The 26,267-nt window shown below is 47.8% G+C and overlaps 1 protein-coding gene across 2 annotated transcripts in view; it reads right to left on the bottom strand.

The window, feature by feature from the left end:
• The window catches only part of NELL1 (neural EGFL like 1), a 702,892-nt gene extending 676,980 nt beyond the window's left edge, over nt 1-25,912 (bottom strand). Inside the window, exons 1-2 of one of the 2 annotated variants that reach the window (XM_081098633.1) lie at nt 25,677-25,912; nt 16,828-16,956 (exon numbers count right to left, since the gene is read on the bottom strand). In XM_081098633.1, coding sequence (XP_080954759.1) covers nt 16,828-16,956; nt 25,677-25,731 — 184 coding nt within the window. In that variant the 5' untranslated portion in view covers nt 25,732-25,912. The remainder of the gene's footprint in view (nt 1-16,827; nt 16,957-25,676) is intronic. The other variant, XM_081098634.1, reaches the window with a different exon arrangement.
• Nucleotides 25,913-26,267: the final 355 nt, after the last annotated feature.

The raw sequence follows: 26,267 nt of genomic DNA on the forward strand, positions 1-26,267 counted from the left end.
CATTGTTCCTTCTGTAATCCTCTGTGCTTGTCTGTATTTGCCTTTTGCTTTGCAAAGTAATTCCTTGTCAAGCTAAAAAATTCTGACTTTAAAGACCTGAGGCCCAGAGAAGTTAGGTAATATACCCCAAAGTCAACCGTGAAGACAGAGATAGAACCTGGGTCCCCAGGCCCACGGCCCCAAGCCAGCTCTGTAACCCTGTGCTGCCTTACTTGTTAACAAACTGTAGGCATGAGAACTGAGCCAGCCTAGCTTATCAGGACATCTTGGCTCCACTTCATGCATTGGCTGCATTCATGAGAAGTTGTATTTAAATAAAACATTTGCATATCAAATCATATTATTCCACTTATTTGCATTATAATTTTAGAGATGTGTCACCACAGAAAAGAATTTATTCCCAATGTGTTAAAATAAATCCCAATTAAGAATCACAGCATTCATCAAAGAGCATCACAGTCGAGGCCGATCCAACTCTCCCACAATGCTCTCTCAAGAAAACCCCGGTCAGCTGGCCACAGAGACTACATCTCCAATGGATACATATTAAAGTGTAGCCCTATGTATTAATTCTGATTTTCTGGCATGCTCCCTCTAGGCAGCCAAACAGATTACCAGGTATTCATCCACAGGTATTCAGCAGGCCCCTCTAGGGGAAAGAATCATAAAATTCTATTAAACGGAATTCACCAGCTGACAAGACGCCATCTGTCCTGGTTGATTTAAAATACCTGCCAAGAGATATTTGGCCAGCTGTCCGTCGGTTACTCTCAGAGAAGCTACATCTCTATCACATTGCCCGTATTTATTCATTCCCACTCTCCTGAGTTAGGAAAACAACTGGGAGGTGGCGTGGGGCAAAGGCAGGCTCTGCAGGTATAAACTCCTGAGTTCAAACCCGAAGTTTGCTTCCACTGACAGTGTGAGTGAAACTCCCTGGGTCTCCAATTTCCTCATCGGTACAATGGATAGGAAACTAGTGCATACACAGGCATGTTAGTGGAAGAATTAAAAGGCAAGTAAATTTTAAAAGTTGAGATAATCCTCCTTTTAAAAAAATCCAGTTTAGACAAGTTATCCATTCTCATTAGGAATTAAGTATAGCGGTAATTGCAAGTGTGTATATACTCCTTTAGAAAAAACAAAACAGAAAGTTTCCTGAACTTATATACATAAGTTTTTTTGAGTTATCTAAACTAACTTTACACTTATTTATTTGCTTATTGTCTGTTTCCACCTTAAGAGCCAGACTTTGCCTGATTTGCTCATTGCTTATATTCCTTGTGCTTGAAAGAGTGCCTAGCATACTGTAGGTGCCCACTAAATATTTATTTAATGGGAAAAACTGTATGCTTTCTGAATAATACTCTTAATAATAATGATTAGCATTTAAATTTCATTTTTATCACTTACAATCTACAGACAGTCCTCGGGTTACGTCAGACTCGACGTACGTGGTTTCATGGTTACATCGCCATCTCCCATTTATTTATAAAAAAAAAAGTTCCGTCATTTTGATGTATGTACATATGTGCTTTATGTTTTTTATTATTTATTTACCACAAGTAACGGTCAGGAATTGTTATCTTTCTTTAAAATTTTTTTACTGTTTCACTTCATTACTGCTGTGTATGTGCTCCATGTGAATGACGTGGGTGCTTATGTAGGTGGGTTCAGACTTACGGCAAAAATCACGTTACATGGCGCTGTAGGAATGGATCTCCGACATAACCCAAGGACCTACTGTAGGACCTACTGTATCCTATCTAATAACAGACAAACATGGTAATTAACCGTACCTCCGACATGCTTCCCATTGGCTAATCAGGGTGATATGCAAATTAACTGCCAACCAAGATGGCGGCTGGCAGCCAGGAAGCTGAAGCAAACAGGAGGCTTGCTTGCTCCAGTGAAGGAGGAAGCCAAGGTTCCCCACCTGCCGCTACTGGGCTCTGAACTTGCACTCTAAGAAACAATGTTGCAATTACAGAAGCTAAACAAAACCCATGCTTTCAGGCAGACGGCTGAGCTGGAGTTGCAACAGTGTTTCAATTATAGAACCCAAACAAACCCAGATACCTGCTTTCAGAAGCCGAGGTCTCAGAGCTGGAGCCGACCCTCAGAGCTAAAGCTGGCTCTCAGTTCCAGTGACAGCCATAGAAGGTTAATAAATCCCAGGGAAAAAAAAAGAAGAAGAAAAGGAGAGGTTGGGAGCTTCAGTCACCCACCAGCCTGAAAACGGCCCTAAGCCCCTCACCCAGACTGGCCAGGCACCCCAGTGAGGACCCCCACCCTGAAGGGGGTGTGACCAGCTGCAAACAGCCATCATCCCCTCATCCAGGCTGGCCAGGCACCCAAGCGGGACCCCTACCCTGATCCAGGACACCCTTCAGGGCAAACCAGCCGGCCCCAACCCGTGCACCAGGCCTCTATCCTATATAGTAGAAGGGTAATATGGCTCCCAGCACCGGAATCAGCAGAGGCGCGAGGCCTCCCGAACCCAGGATCAGCAGAGCCGCGAGACCTCCTGGCCCCTGGAGCAGCGTGACAGGGGCAGCACCCAAACCCCTGATCGCCCTGCGGCTCTGTGTGTGACAGGGGACAGGGACACAACCTCCCTATCCGCCCTGCTCCGTTCGTGACAGGGGAAGGCGCCCCAACCCCCTGATCAGCCCTGCTCTGTGTGTGACAGGGTGCAGAGCACCAACCCCCCCATGGGCCCTGCTCTGTGTGTGACGGGGTGGAGCCACAACCTCCCCATCGGCCCTGCCTTGAGTGTGACAGGAGGGAGTGCCCCAACTCCCTGATCGGCCCTGCTCTGTGGGTGACAGGGGGCAGCGCCCTAATCCCCTGATCCGCCCTGCTCTGTGTGTGACAGGGTACAGAGCCCCAACCCCCCTGATGGGCCCTGCTCTGTATGTGACAGGGGGCAGCGCCCCAACCCCCTGATTGGCCCTACTCTGTGTGTGACAGGGGGACGCTCCCTGCCTTGAGTGTGACAGGGGGCGGTAACCCAGCTCCCCAATCGGCCCTGCTCTGAGCCCAACCAGGGGCTGCACCTAGGGATTGGGCCTGCCCTCTGCCACCCAGGAGCAGGCCTAAGCCAGCAGGTCGTTATCTTCTGAGGGGTCCCAGACTGCGAGAGGGCACAAGTGGGGCTGAGGGACCGGGCTCTCTAGTCCTATCTAATAAAAGAGAAACATGGTAATTAGCATACGACCGCTACCCTTCCCATTGACTAATCAGGGCAATATGCAAATTAACTGCCAGCCAAGATGGCAGCCGGCAGCCAGGCAGCTTAAAGCAAACATGAGGCTTGCTTGCTTCAATGACGGAGGACTCCAACGTTCCCCGCCTGCCGCTGCCAGCCTCTGAGCTGCAACTCTAAGCAACTATGTCACAAATATAGAAGCTAAACAACACCCCCAGAAACCTGCTTTAGTCCGCCGGGCTTCAGCCAGCAGGATCACAACATTGTTTCAAATACAGAAGGTAAACAAAGGCCAGAAACCTGCTTTCAGCAGCAGAGGCCTAAGAGCTGGAGCCAAGGCTCAAAGCTAAAGCTGGCCCAGAATAAAAAAAAAAAAAAGAAAAAAAGGAGCGGTTGGGAGCTTCAGTCACCCACCAGCCTGAAAACAGGCCTCAGCCCCTCACCCAGACTGGTCAGGCACCCCAGTGGGGACCCCCACCCTGAAGGGGGTGTGACCAGCTGCAAACAGCCATCATCCCCTCACCCAGGCTGGCCAGGCACCCCAGTGGGGACCCCCACCCTGATCCAGGACACCCTTCAGGGCAAACCAGCTGTCCCCACCCATGCACCAGGCCTCTATCCTATATAGTAAAAAGGTAATATGCCTCCCAGCACCGGAATCAGCAGAGGCGCGAGGCCTCCCGGCACCGGGATCAGCGTGACGGGGACAGCGCCCAAACCCCCTGATCGCCCTGCGGCTCTGTGTGTGACAGGGGGCGGGGCCACAACCTCCCTATCCGCCCTGCTCTGTTCGTGACAGGGGAAGGCGCCCCAACCCCCTGATCAGCCCTGCTCTGTGCCTGATAGGGGGAGCTCCCCAACCCCCTGATCGCCCTGCGGCTCTGTGTGTGACCGGGTACAGCGCCCCAACCCCCTGATCGGCCCTGCTCTGTGTGTGACAGGGGGCAGAGCCCCAACCCCCTGATCGGCCCTGCTCTGTGTGTGACGGGGTAGAGCCATAACCTCCCCATCGGCCCTGCCCTGAGTGTGAGAGTGGCAGCACCCCAACCCCCTGATCGGCCCTGCTCTGTGGGTGATAGAGGGCGGCACCCCAACCCCCACCCCACGGGCCCTGCTCTGTGTGTGATGGGGTAGAGCCATAACCTCCCCATTGGCCTTGCACTGAATGTGACAGTGGCGGCGCCCCAACCCCCTGATTGGCCCTGCTCTGTGCGTGACAGGGGGTGGCGCCACAACCTCCCCATTGACCCTGCCTTGAGTGTGACAGGGGGCAGTGCCCCAACCCCCCAATTGGCCCTACCCTGAGCATGACTGAGGGTGGCATCGCAACCTCCCAATCCACCCTGCTCTGTGCATGACAGGGGGCAGCGCCCCAACTCCCCAATCAGCCCTGCTCTGAGCCCGACCAGGGGCTGCACCTAGGGATTGGGCCTGCCCTCTGCCACCCGGGAGCAGGCCTAAGGCAGCAGGTCGTTATCTCCCGAGGGGTCCCAGACTGCGAGAGGGCACAGGCTGGGCTGAGGGACACTTCCTCCCCCCGAGTGCACAAATTTTTGTTCACCAGGCCTCTAGTATATATATAAAAGCCTAAGCAACTGAATGACCAAACAACCAAATGACCAGTCAACCAGTTGCTATGACACACATTGACCACCATGGGACAGAAGCTCAATGCACAGAACTGGGCTTCCTCCTGTCTGGATTGGACCTGCAGGGATCGGTCTCCCCCTGTCTGGATTGGGCCTGCAGGGATCGGTCTCCCCCCTGTCTGGATTGGGCCTGTGGGGATCGGGACAAAACTGGCTATCCAACATCCCCCGAGGAGTCCCAGGTTGTGAGAGGGCATAGGCCAGGCCGAGTGACCCCACCAGTGCACAAATCTGTGCATCTGGCCTCTAGTCTAATATATATATATGCCTAAGTGACCGTTCAACTCTTCAACCATTTGACCGGTAGCTATGATGCGCACTGACCACCAGGGGGCAGACGCTCAATGCACAGGAATGGAAACATGGAACAGACTGATGAATCTCAGAGGGAAGTGGGGAGGAAGGAGGAAGGGAAGAGATTAACCAAAGATCTTATATGCATACTAGAGGCCCTGGCCTGTAGGGTTCAGGCTGAATCTGTGCCGTGGGCCTCCAACAACCCCCGAGGGGTCTTGAATTGTGAGAGGGCACAGGTCAGGCTGAGGGACCCCACTGGTGCACTAATCCATTCACCAGGCTGCTAGTAAATTTATATTTTCAAAATTAATCCTTAAAAATGTCTTGTGTCACAGATATTACATTATTACCCAATATAAGGGGTGATAATGTTTGAAGAGGAAACAAAGTCTAAGAAGTAAAGTGATTTGCCAGTGATCAATTTGTTAGTATGAAATTGGCTCATATACCTAACAGTTTCTAAAAGAATGCTTATTTTTTTATATTCTCTGCTGTCTCTCTCCATCTCTGCTTTCTTTACTGCGCTATTTGATGGAGAAGGAGAACGACTGAGAAAATAGACTCAGTGCAGATGTTAGAAGTGCTCAGATTTGGGAAATAAATACAGAGTTTATTTGCTCTATGATATACACTTAGTCACATAACCACTTAATGATTTTCCAAAACATGCCAGCGCAGGTGTTAATTTGCCCGAGAGAGGGACTTGAAAGCCCACTTCACTCCGGCAGCCTGCTCGAGTTTTATTTTGGCAAGAGCAAAAATACCTATATTTGGGAGATGCTGGTATGTGAATTGAATCACCCCACTAATTGATTAAATGCAAAGTTGCACTAAATCACTCCACTCAAAGTGAGGTTGACTCATAAATGCTCCCAGAGGTAATTAGCAACGAAGCGCATCCAATCAACAGGAAAAACAATTCAGACTTGAGCAACGGTGGGTGGCAGGAAATCTGGAAGATCAGCATTAAAGGAACCCTTTGGGTAGCTCCATCTTACTCAAATTTCCAAGCATTAAGAGCGATAGCGCAAGCTTCAAACGTCGCTTTGTGAAAATGATTACACATGGGCAGTGCTCCTGTGCAACAGAAGCCACATATTTAATTCCCGTTCATCTTTCAAGGCCTCGTTCAGGTGCCTCCTCCCTCAAGGAGCCTTCCCTGGGTTATCCAGAGAGAAGAAATTACATACTCGGGACTTTACCCATACCCCACTGCAAGCTAATTCTGTTCTCCTCCGCATTAGAGTGTCTGAGGGCATGCAGTGTCTGCCCTTCTAGACCCAAACCTCACTGAGGTCAAGATCTTCACCTTGTTCACCTGTGTCTTACACAATATCTAGCCTAAAAGCCTAGCATGCCAACAGGTGCTAAAAATCTCAATATTCTCCTGGAAGTATCCCACATTAGCCTTTGTTCTATCTTGTCACATAAAACAAGTTACTTGAAAGATACTATCTAATTTTTTTCTCTTTAGAAAATCCTAAAATAGAACTCCTGAAAGGTGGAGGGAAATAATCAACACAAAGAATTTGCACTCATGCATATCCTAATTCGCTTTTAGAAATGAAACACCAATAGACAGACACATCCTCCCAACTACGTGACAGTAAGGCACTGTTAGTCAAGAAGTACTGCTCCAAACCCTCAGATCTTCTGGGTCCCAGTCAAGGCAAATCAGAAGTATTCCAAAATGATTTTTAAAACTCTAATGTTGGGTTGGGGGAGGAATGGAGAGAGAAATCTCATGGACATGAACAACAGTATGGTGATTGTGAGGGAGGAGGAGTGGGGAGGAGGGTATTGTGAGGATAAATGGTGATGGATGGAGATTTGACTTGGAGTGTTAAACAGTACAGTTACATATGATTTAAAAAACTCTAATGCTGGTATTTAGGATGTTTTTTAGCTTACAGAAGATGGATACCAGTCTTAAACACAGCCATTCATTCTTCCTACCCCTGCCCTCAATCCCTAATACAACATAATTTGTTTCAGGCAAGAAAAAAATAAGAATCTTATTTAATTTTGTGCACTATACAAGGACAGCAATAACAAAGACACCTTAAAATGCTGGCTACCCCAAAGTAAATCCTATCAAACTTTGGAGTTTGGGTTAGAGGAGTGTTTCCAGTTAAGTGAGCTTTCTACTTAAATTTATCAATATTATTAATAGGCTACTATTGAAACAAAGGGTTACACTCTCAATATATGTCAGCTCTGAGCTGGACTTACATAATGAAATATGAGAAGAAATAAAAATTAATGAAGGAAAGAATAATAAATTTGTTTGTTACACTTTATACTTTTCAAAGTGCTTTCTCATTCACTGTCATTTACTTATTGCAGTCAGTCAGTATATTCTTCCCATTTCCGGATGAGAAAACTGATGCTTGAAGACATTAAAGAGACATGTCCACTGGCAACCCTAAGTACTCCCTCAAAGTATTTTCATTTACCCATTGATAAAAGGCAGCAATAATAGTACTTACCTTATATGGCTGTAGTGAGGATGAAATACAATAATACATATAAAGGACTGAGCCCCAATCTTCTGCCCACTCTCCAGACCTCTGCATTCCCCACTATTTCAATCTATCTCTGCAGGTTAAAATCTGGCATTACTAACACACTAGACCAGTGATGGCGAACCTTTTGAGCTCAGCGTGTCAGCATTTTGAAAAACCCTAACTTAACTCTGGTGCCGTGTCACATATAGAAATTTTTTGATATTTGAAACCATAGTAAAACAAAGACATGTTTTTGATATTTATTTTATATATTTAAATTACATTTAACAAAGAAAAATCAACCAAAAAAATGAGTTCGCGTGTCACCTCTGACACGCGTGTCATAGGTTCGCCATCACTGCACTAGACAGTTGATACCCCTAAGAAAAGTAGGCCAAAGTTATACCCTATAACTTAAAAATGTATGGACTCACATTCAATGAGTTAGGGTTGGGATTAGTACTGTTGTAACACTTCATATGTATTAATTTATTTCACCCTCACTATAGCCATATATAGTAGGTACTATTACTACCTCATTATCAATGAATTAATGGCGGTAAAGAGCTTAGGTAGCTTGCTAGTTGTTATGACATATTAACATTGAAAGACAGGATTGTGTAGCCTGCCCATATTAACTGAGTAGTGGTAAAACAATACAATCTGTGAGCCTCTCTGGTCCTGTGCTGTCCAATATGGTAACCCCTAGCCACATATGTCAATTGAGCACTTGAAATATGACTCGTGTGGCTGAGGAAATAAATTTGAATTTGAATTAATTTGAATTTAAATGTAAAATGCATATTCAATGAGACAGCAGTTTTCAAGACACTGGATACGAGTCAATGAAGGGCAGTGATCTCTGAGAGACAGAAAACAAAAGAGATGAGCCTTACAATTACCCAAGCTTACTGCTCTGATAGAGTTCCCACACTGTGGAATGGGGAGAAGGAAATGAGGTAGAGCCCAGTAATCTCCCTGAATTGAAGTGAGGAAGCTGAGAATCTGGGGAGACCAAGGCACCAAGATTTCACAGGACAGGATTCATAAGAGGAGACCCCAGCACACAGAGAAGAAAAATATGGATCTTCCGACAATCAGTATTCAGTGGAGTACTGATAAGTGCATGCGTGTGAGAAAATGTCTCAAGAACAAAGAACCACCATCTAAAAGGTAACAGTGCCCAGTATATATTCAGGACTGAGAACAGTACCTATTCCCACCAGTTAAACTTGAAATCTCATGATTTTGAGGGATTGGGTAGCGTATAGAAGGATGGAAAATAATTGGCTCTATTCTAGCTATTGGCATAGCATTGCCCTTGGTCATCTAAGAAATATTGAAAGTATGATCCAAGAAGATAAAATTGTTTTCCAGTAACTTAACTGTGTCCTAGAGCAAAAGCCAATAATATCTATAAGAATACAAAAATATCCAGCACCAATACACAGAGAGAAAGAAGGAGAATTTTTTAAATGAACCAAGTATCATTGAGCTGTGGAACAACTTCAAGCAGCCTAAGATATATGTAATTGGAGTTCCTAAAGAAGAAAGGGGGGGGGGGCAAAAAAATTTGAAGATATAATGGCCAATTTGTTTTCTAAATTTGATGAGGCTCAATAGATCACACACACAAGGAATATAATGAAAGCCCACACCAAAATACATTATAATCAAATTGTTTAAATCAGTGAAAAAGAGAAAGTCTTAAAAGCAGAGGGAAAAGTTGCATTACCCACAGAGGAACAAAGATAGGATGACAACGAATTTCTCTTCAGAAACAACACAAGTGAGAAGACACTGGATCAACCTCTTCAAAGAATTGGGGAGGAAACTGACAACCCAGTATTCTATACCCAGCAAAAATATATTTCAAAAATGAAAACAAAATAGACTTTCTTAGACATACAAAATCTGAAAGAATTTGTCACCAGTAGACTTGCACTCTAGTAAATGTTAAAGGAAGTCCTTTAGGCTGAATGAAAATGATACCAGATGAAAATGTGAATTAACATAATGGACTAAAGAAGACAGAAAATGATAACTACATGAGCAAATATGTGACTGATTTGTTATTAGCTATAGCTGTTCAAATGATGATTGTTATTACATATAAATAACAACAATGTATGTAGTATGGGGTTTGTAACATAAGTAAAAATAAAGTGTATAGCAATAATAGAACAATGGTCAGGAAGAGAGAAGTAAACTATTAAAATGTTCTTATAATATAGATAAAGTTGTATACTATCACTTTAAGGTAGACTGTTAATTTAAAGATATAAACTATAAGCCCTAAATAATGAAACAGAAAGTTATATATAGCCCACCTGATGTGGCTCAGTGGTTCAGCATTGACCTATGAACCAGGAGTTCACAGTTGGATTCCCAGTCAGGTACATGCCTAGGTTGTGGGCTCGATCCCCAGTAGGGTGCATGCAGGAGGCAGCCAATCAATGAGTCTCTCTCATCACTGATGTTTCTTTCTCTCTCTCCCTCTCCCTTCCTCTCTGAAATTAAGAGGGGAAAAAAAAGATATATATTTTAAAAATTATTAATTTGTATACTTTAAATATGAACAATATATTATAAATCAATTATACCTCAATAAAGATACTTAATCTTTAGTCTCTTCAATAAATGGTGTTGGGAAAATTGGACAGATATATGCAAGAAAATGAAACTAGACCACCAACTTACACCATACACAAAAATAAACTCAAAATGGATAAAGGACTTAAATGTACGACAGGAAACCATAAAAATTCTAGAAGAATCCAAAGGCAACAAAATCTCAGACATATGCCGAAGCAATTTCTTCACTGATACAGCTCCTAGGGCACTTGAAACTAAAGAGAAAATGAACAAATGGGACTACATCAAAATAAAAAGCTTCTGCACAGCAAAAGAAACCATCAACAAAACAACAAGAAAGCCCACTGTGTGGGAAAACATATTTGCCAATGTCATATCAGATAAGGGCCTAATCTCCAAAATCTATAGGGAACTCATACAACTTAACAAAAGGAAGATACACAATCCAATCAAAAAATGGGCAAAGGACCTAAATAGACACCTTTCAAAAGAGGATATTCAGAAAGCCAAGAGACATATGAAAACATGCTCAAAGTCACTAATCATCCGAGAGATGCAAATCAAAACAACAATGAGGTACCATCTCACACCTGTCAGAATGGCTATCATCAACAAATCAACAAACGACAAGTGCTGGAGAGGATGTGGAGAAAAAGGAACACTTGTGCACTGCTGGTGGGAATGCAGACTGGTGCAGCCACTATGGAAGACAGTATGGCGTTTCCTTAAAAAACTGAAAATGGAACTCCCATTTGACCCTGTGATCCCACTTCTAGGAATATATCCCAAGAAACCAGAAACACCAATCAGAAAAGATATATGCACCCCTATGTTCATAGCAGCACAATTCACCATAGCTAAGATCTGGAAACAGCCTAAGTGCCCATCAGCAGATGAATGGATTAGAAAACTGTGGTACATCTACACGATGGAATACTATGCTGCTCTAAAAAGGAAGGAACTCTTACCATTTGCAACGTCATGGATGGAACTGGAGAGCATTATGCTAAGTGAAATAAGCCAGTCAGTGAAGGAAACATACCACATGATCTCACTCATTCATGGATAATAGAGAACATTATAAACTTTTGAACAATAATAGATACAGAGGCAGAGCTGCCTCAAACAGACTGTCAAACTGCAGCGGGAAGGCCGGGGAGGGTTGGGGGGCAGGAGGTAGGGGGGTAAGAGATCAACTAAAGGACTTGTATGCATGCATATAAGTATAACCAATGGACATAAGACACTGGGGGATAGGGGAGGCTGGGGGACTGTCTAGGGCGGGGGGATAAAATGGACACATATGTAATACCCTTTGTAATACTTTAAGCAATAAAAAAAAAATACTAAAAAAAATAAAAAAATAAAAAAATAAAGATACTTAATCTTTAAAATCTGATAATTAAGTATGTATGCAATAACGTGGCAAATAAACTTTTCAAGTTTAAATTTTATTAAATCTAATATAGTGCAATTATTTCAGGTGAAAATTTTGCTTCCAAATTAACATACATTGTAAATATAATATATAAACTAGATGTTAAAGACTGTAAAAAATTGTAAAATATATATTAATAACTTTTGTGGCCATATTTGGACATGATAATATGTTTTATATACTGGGTTAAATAAAATTAATTATATAGGCCCACCCAGATAATTTAATTTAATTTAATTTAATTTCACCTGTTTATTTTTACTTATTTAACATAGTTACTAGAAAAATTAAAATTACAGGTACAGGTCACATTATATTTCTATTGGACTGTGCTGTGCTGCAACGTAGAACTTATTTGGAATACCCTGGAAACATGATAGTGTTCATATTTCTGCCCAATAGTGGGTAACCATCCTATGGCAAACACAATTATGCACCCCAATAAAAAAAATGTCCACATCTTAATCCCAAGGAACTATAAATGTTTAACCTTACTTGGGAACCAGGGTGGGGGCAGGGGAGAGACTTTGTAATGTAATTAAGCTGTAGATCTTGAGATGAGATTACCCTGAATTATCTGTGTGGGCCCAGGATAATTGAAGCATCCTTAGAAGTAAAGAAAAGGGGGCAGAAGAGTCAGTTCCAGAGACGACAATCTGACTACAGAAGCAGAGACAGCCGTAGGCAGGAGCCAAGGAGTGTGGCCACTGGAAAAGGCAATCAACTGATTATCCTGCGGAGGCTCCAGAAGGGACACAGCTCGGCCAACACCTCGATTTTACCCCTGACAGCCCATTTTAGACTTCTGATGCCCGGAACTGTAAGATAATAAGTATGTTTTGTTTTAAGCCACTAATTCGTGGTCATTTGTTATAGCAACAGTAGGAAAGTAATACAGATTTTGGTATCTGGAAGTGGCTCTGTGGAGTAATACAAGACTGAGTCATTTTTGAAGACCACGGTAGAAAAGCCTGACGGCCTTGAACATACTGTTAGTAGAAATCTGGGTGATCAGTGAGGACTCGGAATGAAGTACAGAGCGTGGCCTAAAAAAGAACCCCTCTATTTTCTTAGAGAACATCTAAGTCATTGTCCACAGGCTATTAGAAATATGAACATTAAACATAATGCTTATAAAAATAACACTGCCTGTGAGGGCTAAAAAGGAAATGAGGAACATATTACTGGAATTGGAAACTGGAAGACACAGGATCCTGGTTACATAGTGGCAAAAAACTTAGCCAAATTGTGTCCTGTTTTTATAAGGGAAGCAAAACTTACAAAAGATGAATTTGGACATTTGCCAGAGGGACTTCCCAGCAAAGTGCTGAAGGTGCCGTGTGGGTTCATCTGGCTGTTATAATGAGTTGAGACTTTTGGAGACATTAGGAGGCACCAGACATGAATTTAGGGGGACCAGAGGGCAGACTTTGTGATAAGCAAAATAATGATGCCCCAAAGACGTCCACATCCTCACGCTGTGTTTCCTGCGCAGACCAATTCCAGCATGCCATAATTTCAAGTTTCATCAAAAGGTTGATGAAACTTGGGGACTCAACAGGGTTGAGTCACACATGTAGTCACCTGTTGGGAATGGCTAAAGGCATTTCCCCAAACCTGAATAGGAAACTGATTGTGGCTGCCAGACAGCTAAAGGCATCTTAATCTACATGTTATTGCCTCCTACTGGCCAAACACCTGAACAGCCGTAGGCTATTCCCCAAACTGACAATGCTTCTGTACCCTTTGAAACCTGACCCTTTGAAGTATATTATCTCCACCTTGCCTTAGGACAAATTGTGTTAATAAAAGCAAGGGTCCTAGACAAGGAGGGAGCCTTCAGTTCCTTTAGCTGAAGGTCCTCTGACCCCCAGTGCCTTTCAAAATTATTATCTCTTGCCAAAACCGGTTTGGCTCAGTGGATAGAGCGTCAGCTTGCGGACTGAAAGGTCCCAGGTTCGATTCCGGTCAAGCCGTACCTGGGTTGTGGGCATCTCCCCAGTAGGAGATGTGCAGGAGGCAGCTGATCGATGTTTGTAACTCTCTATCTCTCTCCCTTCCATCTACACGCAGCCCCTTTTCCAGATTGCTGAACCCTTCTTCATGCTGGGACATGAACCCCGGCAGTTTCCTTACATGGCCAAAAGGGACTTCGGCCTATGTGATTAAATTACCCTGAGCTGGAGAGATTATCCTGGTTTACCGTAACCAGGTAGGCACAATGTAATCACAACGGTCCTTACGAGGACCTCAGTCAAATTCCCATAAGGAAGTTACTCTTCCCACCAAAGCAGCCGAGATCCCATCCCTGTGGCTGGAGCCTGGTAGGTATCCCAGAGGCAGTTTCCAAAGTGGAGAAGACAGCAATTAGAGAGCAGAGTTCTAGCCCACTACACCCACACTTGTGGGATAAATAAATGAGTGAATAGTGAGGAAAGCAGGCAAATATCCTCTTATAGTGCTCACTGGACAGAAGGCATTTCTTCTTCATTTCGTAGTTAACTGCATTATGATAAGTTTTAATTCAACTCCAAATGTCTATGTGCCATGCTGAATACAGGCCCTGGAGATGAAGGGGGAACTGGAGAGGCAGACCTCTGCCCTCACGAAGCTCACAGACAGGCCCGGCTCCCACAGAAACCCTGCGGACCGAGTGTCGGCACCTGCCCTGGCGAAGAATGTCAAGGTCACGAAACAACACCTGCGCAGATCCACAGCGAAGAGGAAAGGACTCGTCTGTATTCTCTTCACCACACCCAGCGTGCCTCCTTCAATTCCTCAGTAAGACTAAGTGGAAATGAATATACCTGTCATCTTCTCTTTTTTTAATTTTTTTCTTTATTGATTAAGGTATTACATATGTGTCCTTATCACCCCATTGCCGCCCCACCTCCCACTCATGCCCTCACCACCACCCCCCCCCATGTCTGTGTCCATTGGTTAGGCTTATATGCATGCATACAAGTCCTTTGGTTGATCTCTTCCCCTTACCCCCACCCTCCCCTACTTTCCCTCTGAGGTTTGATGGTCTGATCGATGCTTCTCTGTCTCTCGATCTGTTTTTGTTCATCAGTTTATGTTGTTCATTATATGCCATAAATGAGTGAGATCATGCGATATTTATCTTTCTCTGACTGGCTTATTTCACTTAGCACAATGCTCTGCAGTTCCATCCATGCTGTTGCAAATGGTAAGAATTCCTTTTTTTTTTTTTTTAACCTCAGCATAATATTCCATTGTGTAGATGTACCACAGTTTTTTATTCCACTCATCTGCTGATGGGCACTTAGACTGTTTCCAGATCTTTCTAGGAATATATCCCAAGAAACTAGAAACACCAATCAGAAAGGATATATGCACCTGTCAACTTCTTATGTGTCATCATGTAATAACTGAATGCTTAAGCTTTCTGCACAGTAAATATGTAAATCTCACCCCATCATGCCGGTTCAGTCGCTCTAAAACAATCCTTTTGTTATCTTCACAAAAGGCTCAGAAAACATAAAAACACCCTGGCAGGCATTTTCACAGAGGAATATCCAGGCTGCCTGACCACCACCTCTGATCGGGTCACTCCCTGCTCCAGCCTCCACAAAGCCCCGCCCCACCACCACCACCCCACCACCTCGGGCTCTGAGAGTAAAGTACAAAACCACTAACCTGGCCTCCAGGCTGGAGTAATATTTACAACAGTCGATAACGAAAACATCCCCACCCGCCTATCAGAAAGACACTGCGCCTATCAATCATCAGTCCCCCACACCCATGGCTATCAGCTAAATACCAGTTCTGCCCACAGGGCCCAGTGTGACCCCGGCCCCTGCCTACCTCTCCAGCCACTCACCACCCTCAGCCCTGCTACTCGGCTTTCTGCCTTGAGACCTTCACACATACTAGTTCCTCTCCCACAGTGCTCTGAGCCCCACCCCTTCCTACACCAGGTCTTCTATTCATTTTTCAAGGGACATAGCACTTTCTGAGGATACCTTTCCCTGACCACTACCCTCTCCCACGCCAGTTAAAGCAAGTCTGACTGCCACTCTTACTTGACAGTCTCTACGTCCCTTCATTGTTAAGTATAAACCACTGGAATTCAAGAATCCCTGTGTAATGACTGTGTTCCTCACTCTGTTTAGAGCAGGGGCTGTACCTCGCCTATGACTCTTGCTGGTAACCCTATTAGCATGTTACCTGGTTCGCAGTAGGAGTCCTGTAATGATAGCGAGTACTTCCTGAGGGGTTCCTACGTGCCAGCACTGTTTTAACCACTTCGCTTGATTCGCTTCTTGCAACAGCCTCACGATTCTTTCAGATGAGGACACAAGCAGAGTCAGGCTAAGTAATTGCCCAAAATCTCCAAGCCTGTAAATGAAAGGCTAGGAATCTGATCCTGGGCAGTCAAGCTCTGGAGACCATGCATTTAAGAAGCGCATGATACTGCCTTTGAATGCTTGTGGGATGATTTAGTGAACTGCAGTCAGATGTAGTGGGCGTAACCAACTACACAGCACCCCCAAGAGAACGGAGCCATGAAACACCCTCCGTGCTCATGATCTGTCCATTGGATGGGAGATGCAGGAATAGGTGTAGTTGTAGGTAAATATGCAGATAATAAAGAAAAATATGGCTGGCAATGGCTTTCAAGGACTTTGCAGATTCATTCCACTTTACATCCCCACCAAACTCCCCAGAGAGCCCAGCTACTGTAGCTCAGTGGTTAAGCGTCACCCCATGAACCAGGTCAAGAGCACATGCCTGGGTTGCGGGCTCGATCCCCAGTGAGGGGCATGCAAGAGGCAACTGATCAATGATCCTCCCTCATCATTGATGTTTCTATCTCTCTCTTCTTCTCCCTTCCTCTCTCTGAAATCAATAAAAACATTTTTTTAAATCCCCAGAGAAATTTTTCACTGCAAACCAACTATTTCACCACCATGTCCTGTAGTGCCCCCTCGCACCATCAGAACACCGCCGGGATATCTGAACACCCTCAGCATTTCTGAGCATTCCTTAGGACAATAACACAAGAGACACAGAGATGATCTTCCAACAAATACACGCCAGGTGAGCACCCCCCAGGCGGCCCTCTTCCCCAAGCTCTGCCCTGTGCCAAGGAAGAAGCGCCTTTACCTTGAAATAAAAATGCTTTGCTGGCATTGTGCAGTCCGGACACCTGCGTGACGCCCAGGGTAGTGTTCACGAGGTCAAGCTCAGTGATAATATCCATCTGAAGGTCGGGATCCATCCCAGAGCCCAGCACTGAAAAAGAAACAAAGAGCGGTCTTGACTGGAAATGCGGACGGCTGGCAGAAATGTGGAACAGAAATCAGAGAAGCCAGGAGTGGCCGGGAATACGAGGAAGCCAGTGATGGTGCTTGGGGTGCTCTTGCTGGGTGGAAAAGAAGGCACCTCTGCTCCATTATCCCCCTGACATTATAGTTTCTTGGTCCCTTTTCCCACCCAAACCCCCATTTGTTAAAGACTGATAATCCCTTCTCCTAAACCCTAAGGGCCTAATATAGTTCAGATTCACAATGTATCATACATTAGAAAGGTAATATAATGCTACATGTTATGTAACATCTTCAGCAAAACCCGAATCAGTACCCCATAATCAAAAACAGTATTTCTGGAGCAAAAAGTGTGACATTTTCCTCTAATTGGCTAAATAAAGACTATAAATAGCCTCATATCCATTGAGGTCAAGTTTCACCACCAAATGAGCACAGCTCAGGGTAGGTTTTGCTGTCAGGTGAGTTATGGAGAAACAGTGGGTTTCTTTTGTTTTTAATATATTTTTATCGATTTCAGAGAGGAAGGGAGAGGGGGAGAGAGAGATAGAAACATCAATGATGAAAGAGAATCATTGATCGGCTGCCTCCTGCACGCCCCCACACTGGGGTTCGAGCCCGTAACCCGGGCATGTGCCCTTGACTGATTAGAACCCAGGACCCTTCAGTCCACAGGTCAATGCTCTATCCACTGAGCAAACCGGCTAGGGTGAAACTTTGGGTTTCTGAGATTTTTTAGATCTAGGGTCTGTGGATACAGAATTGCAGCCCTAAGAATCGTGGCATCAGAGACAGATACAGCAGCGAAATCTGACGCCCTGTCACCAGTGAAGGCCTCAGCAGAGCGAGCCCTATTCATCGGGCTCAACCACCTGTGTAAAGAGGGCAATGGAGAGAGATCCTGTCCCTGGTGGAGAAGCGGGGCAGAGGGACTGGCCAAAAAAGAGGATCCCTGGGACAACAAACATACCGTGGGGCCTTGACTTACGAGTTTACGAGCTCGTTAACTCAAATTACTCTATCAACTCAATGCAAAAAATCGGTGGAGAGACAGCTGGTATCTCAAAAAACTCGTTAGTCGGGACACTCGTAAGTCAAGGCCCCACTGTACAACTCCATCCAGGGGACTCCTGACTGGCAGGTTAGACACTGACTACTGTTGGAGAACTTCAATGCACAGAAACATGGCCCTGAGTCCCCTATTGCCCCAGCTAAGAAATGGCAAATCTCTAAGGCTTTCTCAGAGCCACCCCTACCATCACCCCCCTCCCCCGGGGGAGGGCAGTTCTGCAGAATGATACACGCATGGCTGCCAAGTGACTCCCAATTATATACATGAATAAGGCCACATTAATACATTAATAAAGTCACTCGAAGGGACTGTGTTTAAGGCATTCATAAAGGCTGTGTCTGCCTACCCTTAGCATCTCAATAGTGCGATTCTGCTTCCACAGTTGGGAATGTTTTAATCAGCAGCAGCTGTCAACTTTTGTCTTAATGGTAATGCAGTCGCTGAGGCAAGATTTGGAGAGCCTGAGCCCCATGTGTCCCAGAGAGCCTCAGTGGATGTCCCTGGGGACAGCATGAGCCATTACAGCCTCGTCTGTCCTCCCTCCCTCAGCCCGTGCCCCACAGATCTGGGGAGGAAATCTACCCTCTTCGCTCTTCCCATGAGCAGCAATCAGGGCTTCTGTCAACAGAAGGTGGGTCAGCGAAGGGCCTCTGGAGCTAAAGCCTGTCACGGCCAAAGCAGACCAAGGGTTAAGTTAAAGGCAGAGTGCATAAAACTGCCTGCTCAGCTTGTGTCAGGCTTCCCCTTGCCCTCTGCCCTGAAGATTAAAGGTTTCCCCTTGGCAATGCAGCAGATATAAGTCCGGTCTAACCAGAGACCCCTCTTCCATCCATCCATTCATTCCGCATTCATTCGTTCATTCACTACTTTTTCAACAGGTGTTACTGGGGCTTACTGTTAACACGCACATTGCTAGGCCCTGGCGATGCCCGCACTGAGCGTGCATTCCTGGGGCAGGGGGTGAGGAGCGGGCAAGAAAGAGAAGATAATCTGAGATAGCAGTAAATGCTAGCAGAAAGCAAAACAGAGTAATGAAAGAGAAAGCAATTTGCATGGGGCTTCAGAAAGGATGGTCAGGGAAGGCTCTTCTGAGCTGAAACTAAATGATGAGAAGGAACCGGTGATGGGAAACCTGGGGGGCAAGTTCTCCAGGTTGAGAGAACAGCAAGTGCAAACGGAACAAAGCCGGCATGTTCAAGGACCAGAGAAAAGCCTCGTGTGGCTGGAGCGGATTGGGATGGTGGAGGGAAGAGTGGTAGAAAATGAGGCTGAAAATAGGACCTGCCTTGTGAGCCCTGCAATGGGGTGTCATTGGAGGGCTTTAAGGGGTGTGTTTAAGGGGCAGAGGAGTGGGATATGCTGATTTACAGTATGGTCTCATTAAGTGTCCACCCTGCCTGCCTGAACCTGCTCATCCCTCACTCAATTCCCAAAGACTGACTGAGTACCTACTGTGTGCAAAGAAGCACTGAGCTAAATGGGTGTCTACCCTCCACCCAGAAAGGGTTGTGGAGACAACACTAAACTGAGAGCAGCTTGGGCCTCCTGTTGAGAGTGGTGATGCTTTTCTCCAAGTGAGCTGTTAGCAGCAGTTCTGTAAGCGCCTTGAAAAGGCCGGAAAGGAGCTAATATTTCAGTTTGACCTATCGTGTTCCACACCTATATGGCAGCAATTAAATCAAGAGTGATCTCAGCGGACCTCCCTGCTGGTCTTCCTCTGGACAGGAGTTTGGAATGGATCCTTAGCAGGACATGAGAAGAAGGACGCATCCCTGTAGCCCTAGCGCCTTGCCCAGGGCCTGACATGGCAGGCCCTGAATTTAGGACCCAATTAATTAACTGATAAGCTGATGCACGATCACCGCTCTGGGTGCAATGACCTCAGAGAAATATGCATATCTGGGGAAACCACGGGAGGACGGGATGGCATTCGGGCCAAGGAAACTTTCTAAAAGGGCCGTGGTTGACTAAATTATTGGCTTCAAATCTCTACCCCTCCCCTCTTCACAGCCTTAGCCGTGTGGCTTTGCAGTTCCCTCCACTAGGGTGGGAGTGAAGTCCCCACTCTTTGACTTTGAGCCTGGCCGTGTGACTTGCTGGGGTCACTGGGAAGCTAGCGATGTCACACACGCGGAGGCGTGAATGTTCTCTTGTACCTCTGCACAAAGATGAGAGCGCATGGCCCTGCTGGTCCCCTGGTCCAGAGAGACCGAGGCAGGAGGAGCAGATACCCTTCCTGAGTCTGAAACCATGCCCAGCCAAAGCTGGCCTAGATCAGCCAACAGCAAACCAGCCTACAGACACGTGAACCAAATTAAATGTTGTAGGCCCCTGGGTCTTTGGTAGCTTGTTATGCACATTATTGTGGTACAGACGGCATGCAGGGACTAACGACCCACCATTTTGGTCATCCTTACGATGCCCAAATCTCTGAGACTAGGAGCCCTGCAGCTGGACAAGCCCAAGAGGCACCCAAACCGATTCTGTGAAACTGACAGAAGACCCCAGTGGGTGCCCGTGGATCCCTGTCCCCAAATGAGAACACAGCGCCCTCAGCCCAGAAAGTGTTGTGGAGACAACACTAAACGTGTCAACCCTATCTCATCCCCCTACTAACTCCGTGCCCTTGGAAAAAATCCCTTCCCCTCTCAGAGCCTCAGTTCCCTCCTCCAGAAAATGGGATGATCACAGCCGCCTCCCAGCCTCGTGAGGTTGCCGTGATAACTACGTGAACTCTCCCAGCACATCTGGCACGTGCTGCATGTGTCTTTCATAAGCCCAGCTCTCCAGGCCTTTCCAGCTCCCTGGTCCCACACTCCATGGACACGTCCAAAAGGTGCAGGTGGCCCCCTTGCTCCCAACCCCTCCACTTGCCTAGCGACCTGGAAAGGCTCTCGCTCTGGCTTCACTTTGTAAAATCTATACATCAAACCTATATTCACTCCTCCCCCTACAGCCTTTAAGTGAAGGAGCTTCCCTGGCTTAAGATAATTCCATTGCTCTTGTCATGAAAACACCCCACAAAAACAGAACAAGAGAAATCAGTAAAGCTTCCAGATACGGTTCTTTTCTCTCCCTTTAATTGGTCCCCCTCAGGATGGAAATGCCTCGTGCCCACAGCAGCATGTGTAAAAGGCAGCCCTTTGCACACTGCCTGAGGAATCAGAAAATGCATTAATGAGATAGCATTTGCACGGCCTCTCCTGGACCTTGCGTAGTCTGAGTGTGGGTCCCATGAAAAATAATTCTACTTTAATGTTTCTGCTTCTTGTCCGAGCATGGAGCTGCTGCCCTTTTCCAAGGAAACTCTATTAAAGTTTTCCACTTTGGCTGTAAGTGCTCTACAAATGGCTGAAGCTAAGAATTGGCATTAAGCAGGATAAAAATACCTTCTGTGGGAGAAACACGTTTTAAAAGCTGGAAGGCAGAGTGTCAATGTCTCAGAGACACTTGGGGCCTGGCTCTGGGATTCAGGACGTCCACCCTAACCTCCCTAATCTCCCAGGACACCTGCTGCTGCTATTGGCCCAGCCCCAGCCCTGCCCGAGGAGTACTCAGGGCCAGAACCTACTCAGTCCACTTCCAGGGTAACAGGCCTAAGCTCCCAAGCAAATCCTCCTGGGTCTGGCTCACTTCAAATCTAATCTGGCTCATTGTCCATGATGGCAGCTGTTCTCCCCTGGTCCATGCGGAGGGATATGATGCTGCAGAGAAGCTCCAAGACCTCACTTTAGAGCAGGATCTCACAACCACCTGGTAGAACGTGGGTCCCCGGACTCCTACAGAAGTCGTTAATACCCCCAAAGGCAATGTCCTTGCAGAATATGCTCTAGGCCGGTTCCATTCAGCCAATATTTCACATGCTCACTGGAGGCTGAGGGCTCTGTCCACAGATCCATTCAGCTCATAGTTCATCAGCAACACAGGAAGGAATCTCTCCTTTCCAGCCAGTGGCCCCTGGTCCACCTCCGCCCCCTGCCTGGCCACTAAAACACGCTGGAAAGCCAAGGGGGAGCAACCACTGAGTTGATGTCATTCACACTTGCAAGCCATTGGAGAAAGCTCGTGGACACGATGTGGTATTACTGCTATGATTTTAGCCTTCGAATTCTTCATTATTAATAATGTACCTGGAAGTCCCAGAATTCGCTTTCACCCGCAAAAGACTGGAGAACAGCACCTCCTACCTTGACTCCACTTTACTCTGTAAAACAAGTTCTCTGAACAATGGGCAGTTCCAGCAGCTTCCGGGGACACCTATCATTACATTTTCTCCTGTGTCACTGCGACTGCACTGCAGTGCTGCTTTTAATTAAAATGTGCTTGATATCATCTACTCATTTCCATTAAAAGGCAGGGACATCTGAGCAGCTCCCTAAATGGCCCACATGTTTATTTCATCTTGGACTGTTAACAGCCCAGACAACAATTGTCCCACTTGACAAATAAACTTCCCAGGCGCCTGTTTGGATCCTGATAAAGTAATCACAAGCCAGCCTCTGCTACCTCGGAGGATGGATGTGTGAAGCAGAATTGATGGTCAGGGCAAAATCAAAGAGGCTGCCCCCAGAAAGCGGCTAAGCAAACCCCCTCAAGCGACAATAAGTTCTAGTGAAAGAATTGAGATCTAATTCCCTTCCTGCCCCCTCCCCGCCCGCTTCTCTGATTCTTCGGATGAATTTTGCAGAAGACGTGGCCTCTGGTGTTGGAGTGGTGCCAACTGCCACTGGAAGCCGGGCTCCCTCAGCAACTGCCACGACCACAGGGGCAGACCCTGCCATGCTCCCCTGCCTCTGCACAGCTGTGCCCTCTGCCTGGAATGCTTTTCCCACTTTGTCCACCTGCCCCTACAGAGCCTTCAAGACCACTCTCAGTTGTCACCTCCTGATTACAGCCTTCCCTGACCACCAACCACCCCTCCCCAGAATCCATTCCTACGCTCCCTCCTCTGTATTTCCTCAAGACAAACTTATACTCCCACCACCTTCCTAGCCTCCTCCATCAAACTGTAGAATAAGAATAAAATACTTTGGGGGGATGAGAGGATAAAGGGAGTCAAACATATAGTGATGGAAGAGGGCTAGACTTTGGGTGGTGCAATATACAGACAATGCAATATACAGATCATGTATTGTAGAATTGATACCTATATGATGTTAACCAATGTTACCCCAATAAATTTATTTTTTTAAAGCTTTCCAGTTTCTATTTGGATTCTCAGCTAAATTGTAAGTTCCTGAAAGTCAAGGATCAAGTTGTTTCCTCTTCCAGTGGTTCTCCACCTTCTGGCCCTTTAAATACAGCTCCTCATGTTATGGCCCAACCATAAAATTATTTTTGTTGCTACTTCATAACTGTAATGTTGCTACTGTTATGAATCGTAATGTAAATATCTGATATGCAGGATGGTCTTAGGCGACCCCCGTGAAAGGGTCACTCGACTGCCAAAGGGGTGGCGACCCACAGGTTGAGAACCACCGAAGCAATCCTGGCGGCCAGCAAGACACTCAACTGTTTCGGGAATGAGTAATCTTCCCCACAACAGAATGTTCACAAGATGTGAAGGAGTTGGTGTGAGGAAGGGGGGAAGACCTGTTCTGAAAGATCTAACCCCTGCCCTAGCTGGTTTGTCTCAATGGATAGAGTGTCAGCCTGCGGACTGAAGGGTCCCAGGTTGGATTCCCGCCAACTGCCAAGGGCACATGCCTGGGTTGTGGGCTCGACCCCCAGTAGGGGGCGTGCAGGAGGCAGCCAATCAATGAATCTCTCTCATCATTGATGTTTCTATCTCTCCCTCTCCCGTCCTCTCTAAAATCAATAAAATATATTTTTTTAAAATAAGATCTAACCTGGAGGCACAGTCCACCTCCCAAAGGAGGCACTTTTTGCAGACTTTTCGAAGGAGTAATGAGAACAAAGGAGTTGGGCCTGTTCGGCGGGGATGTGCACCTGTGGATGTGAAATGAGCGGTGGGTGCCCTCCCCCCCCTGGTTCCTCCCCCGGGCTCCTCTGTAAGATGCCCGGCAGCACCAGGTTCTCTGCGCACAGGGCGGGGAGCCCACACTCTGCACTAGCCTCTGCCGTCCGGATCTTTTGGGGGCGCATTTCTCCCAGTTTGTTGCGGATTTTTTTTTTTTTTTTTTAGACGAACGCAGCCTGATGGGGCCTGAACTCAACAAGCAGCTGTTCTAAGCGAGATCGAGCCTTGGCGCCTCCGAAGCCTGGGGCCCGCGGATGCAGACAGGAAAGGGGTGGAAACTGTCTGTCCGCGAATAAGTCCACACACGACTCTTCGGTTAAGCAAAAGGGAACCTGCTGCCCGGTCTGTCCTGGCAAGAAGAGCCGGCGGGAATCCTAGACGCCCAACTCCAGTCTCCCCGGGCGGGCGAGCTCACTGCCAGAGGGCGGCGCCGGGGGGCAGGAGGAGGGAACTTTTGAGCCAACCAAGACCAGGCCCCTCTCCCAGCCCTTCCGGATAAACTTGCGGTCTAGCCTGGGAAGCAGGCCATGCCTCCAGGGGAGGGGACGAAGAGCGGTACAAGAGGAACAGATAAACGGACAGGGAATGGCTCCCCACCAGTTCTGGGGCGCAAAATCGGCAGCGCGTACCCAGGTCGGCTGGGTTAGGAATAAACACTCGCCACACACACACACACACACACACACTCACCCGAGAGCCTTAATTTAGCCAATTTCCTACTCCATCCTACCCCATCCCCATCTTTCCACACCTACTAGCCTCTGGGAGAAGGCAGCTGACAGCCGGTCTCCAAACCCCAGGGGGGCCGAGTGAAAGCTGAAGGATGGAGGTGCCCTTCGAGTCCTCACAACTACGTGTCTGGAGGCAGAACGAAGTAAGGACTTCAGAAAATTACGCCAATTAGCCTAGCCCCCACCCCACCCCTCCACAACCTCCAACCGCAATTACGGCGAAGGGAAAGCTGGTGTGGAGCCTGAGAACATCGCCCCGATTGTCCCCGCCGCTCCAAATCCCCAAGAATCATACGTCCAGCACTTGGGCACAGGGGCATGGGGAGGGCGGGGTAAAGGCTCCTGGAGTTCCCCGGGGGAGAGCCAGGAGCGGGCCAGAGGAGAGCGCGGAAACGCGGGTTCACACGCAGCCCGCAGCCCGGGCCGCGCCCTCCGGGGCCCCCGCAGCGCCCGCCGGCCGGAAGCGCTCCCTCTGCGGGTGCGACTCCCGGGGCTGCCCCTTCTCGGCCGGCGGGCGCAGAGAGAGCGGTTTCCAGCGCACCTTCCAAGTTCTGGGGTGCGGGCTCGCGGGCCGGCGCTGCGGTGGGTTTCCACCCGGAAGCCGGTTCCCAGCAGCAGAAGGGTGCGCTCCCGCGGCCGCGCCCCTCGCTCCGGCGTCCGCGAGGCTGCGTCCCCCTGGAAAGGGGCGCTCCTCAGGGGCATCTTCCAGCCTGGGGGTCCCACTTCCCGCCCCTCCACCTGGCGCAGGACAGCGAGGTCTGAGGGACCTGTCCACGCTGCACCGCCCTGACCCGGAGCAGCGCGGGGGTCGGCTCCAGGTCTCCCGGCGCTCGTGTGGGCGCGGGGCACAGCGGAGGGGCTCCCCCCCTTTGCCTGTATTCTTGCGAGCGCCCAGCCGTTCTTACCTGTCCTGGCGGTGCACACACAGAACCACACAACTAAGATCACATCCATCGGCATCGCTCCCGAGGGTCCCCGACACGGGGCGTGCGGAAGGCAGGAGAAAAGCGCCTGCTTCCCGAGGCGCGCAGGGCTCGGAGCGGCCAAACTTGCTAGCGGGCGGCGGGGGAGGTGGCTCGGCTGCGCCGGGTGCTGCGCTCGGGGATCGCGCCCAGGAAGGCGGCCCCGGCCGCCCCGCCCCCAGACCGCCCCCCCACGGCGGGCGGCGACGGTGCGGGGCTCCGACAGCCCCCGCTGCGGCTGCGCCCGCCTCGGAGCCGGCTCGGCCACTCCGGCAGGTTGCCCTCCGCGCGGGGATCGGGCTGTCCTCCGGCGCCCGCTAAGCTGCAGGCGCAGCCGCCGCTGCTCCCGGGAGCCCGGGCGCCGGAGTCCCAGGACCTGCGGCCCAAGGGGAGGCGGGAGGCGCCTGGCGCCCTCGGTTTCACAGGCTCCAGCCCAGGCGAGCTGGCCTCGCCGCCGTTGCCGCCTCCGTCTCGGCGCTGCGGTGGGGGCTCCCGAAGTTGCCACAGATCATCCCGGCCGAGAAGAACCGCTGA

This window comes from Myotis nattereri (genome assembly GCF_964212035.1).
Source record: "Myotis nattereri genome assembly, chromosome: 9".
Taxonomy (NCBI): Eukaryota; Metazoa; Chordata; class Mammalia; order Chiroptera; family Vespertilionidae; genus Myotis; species Myotis nattereri.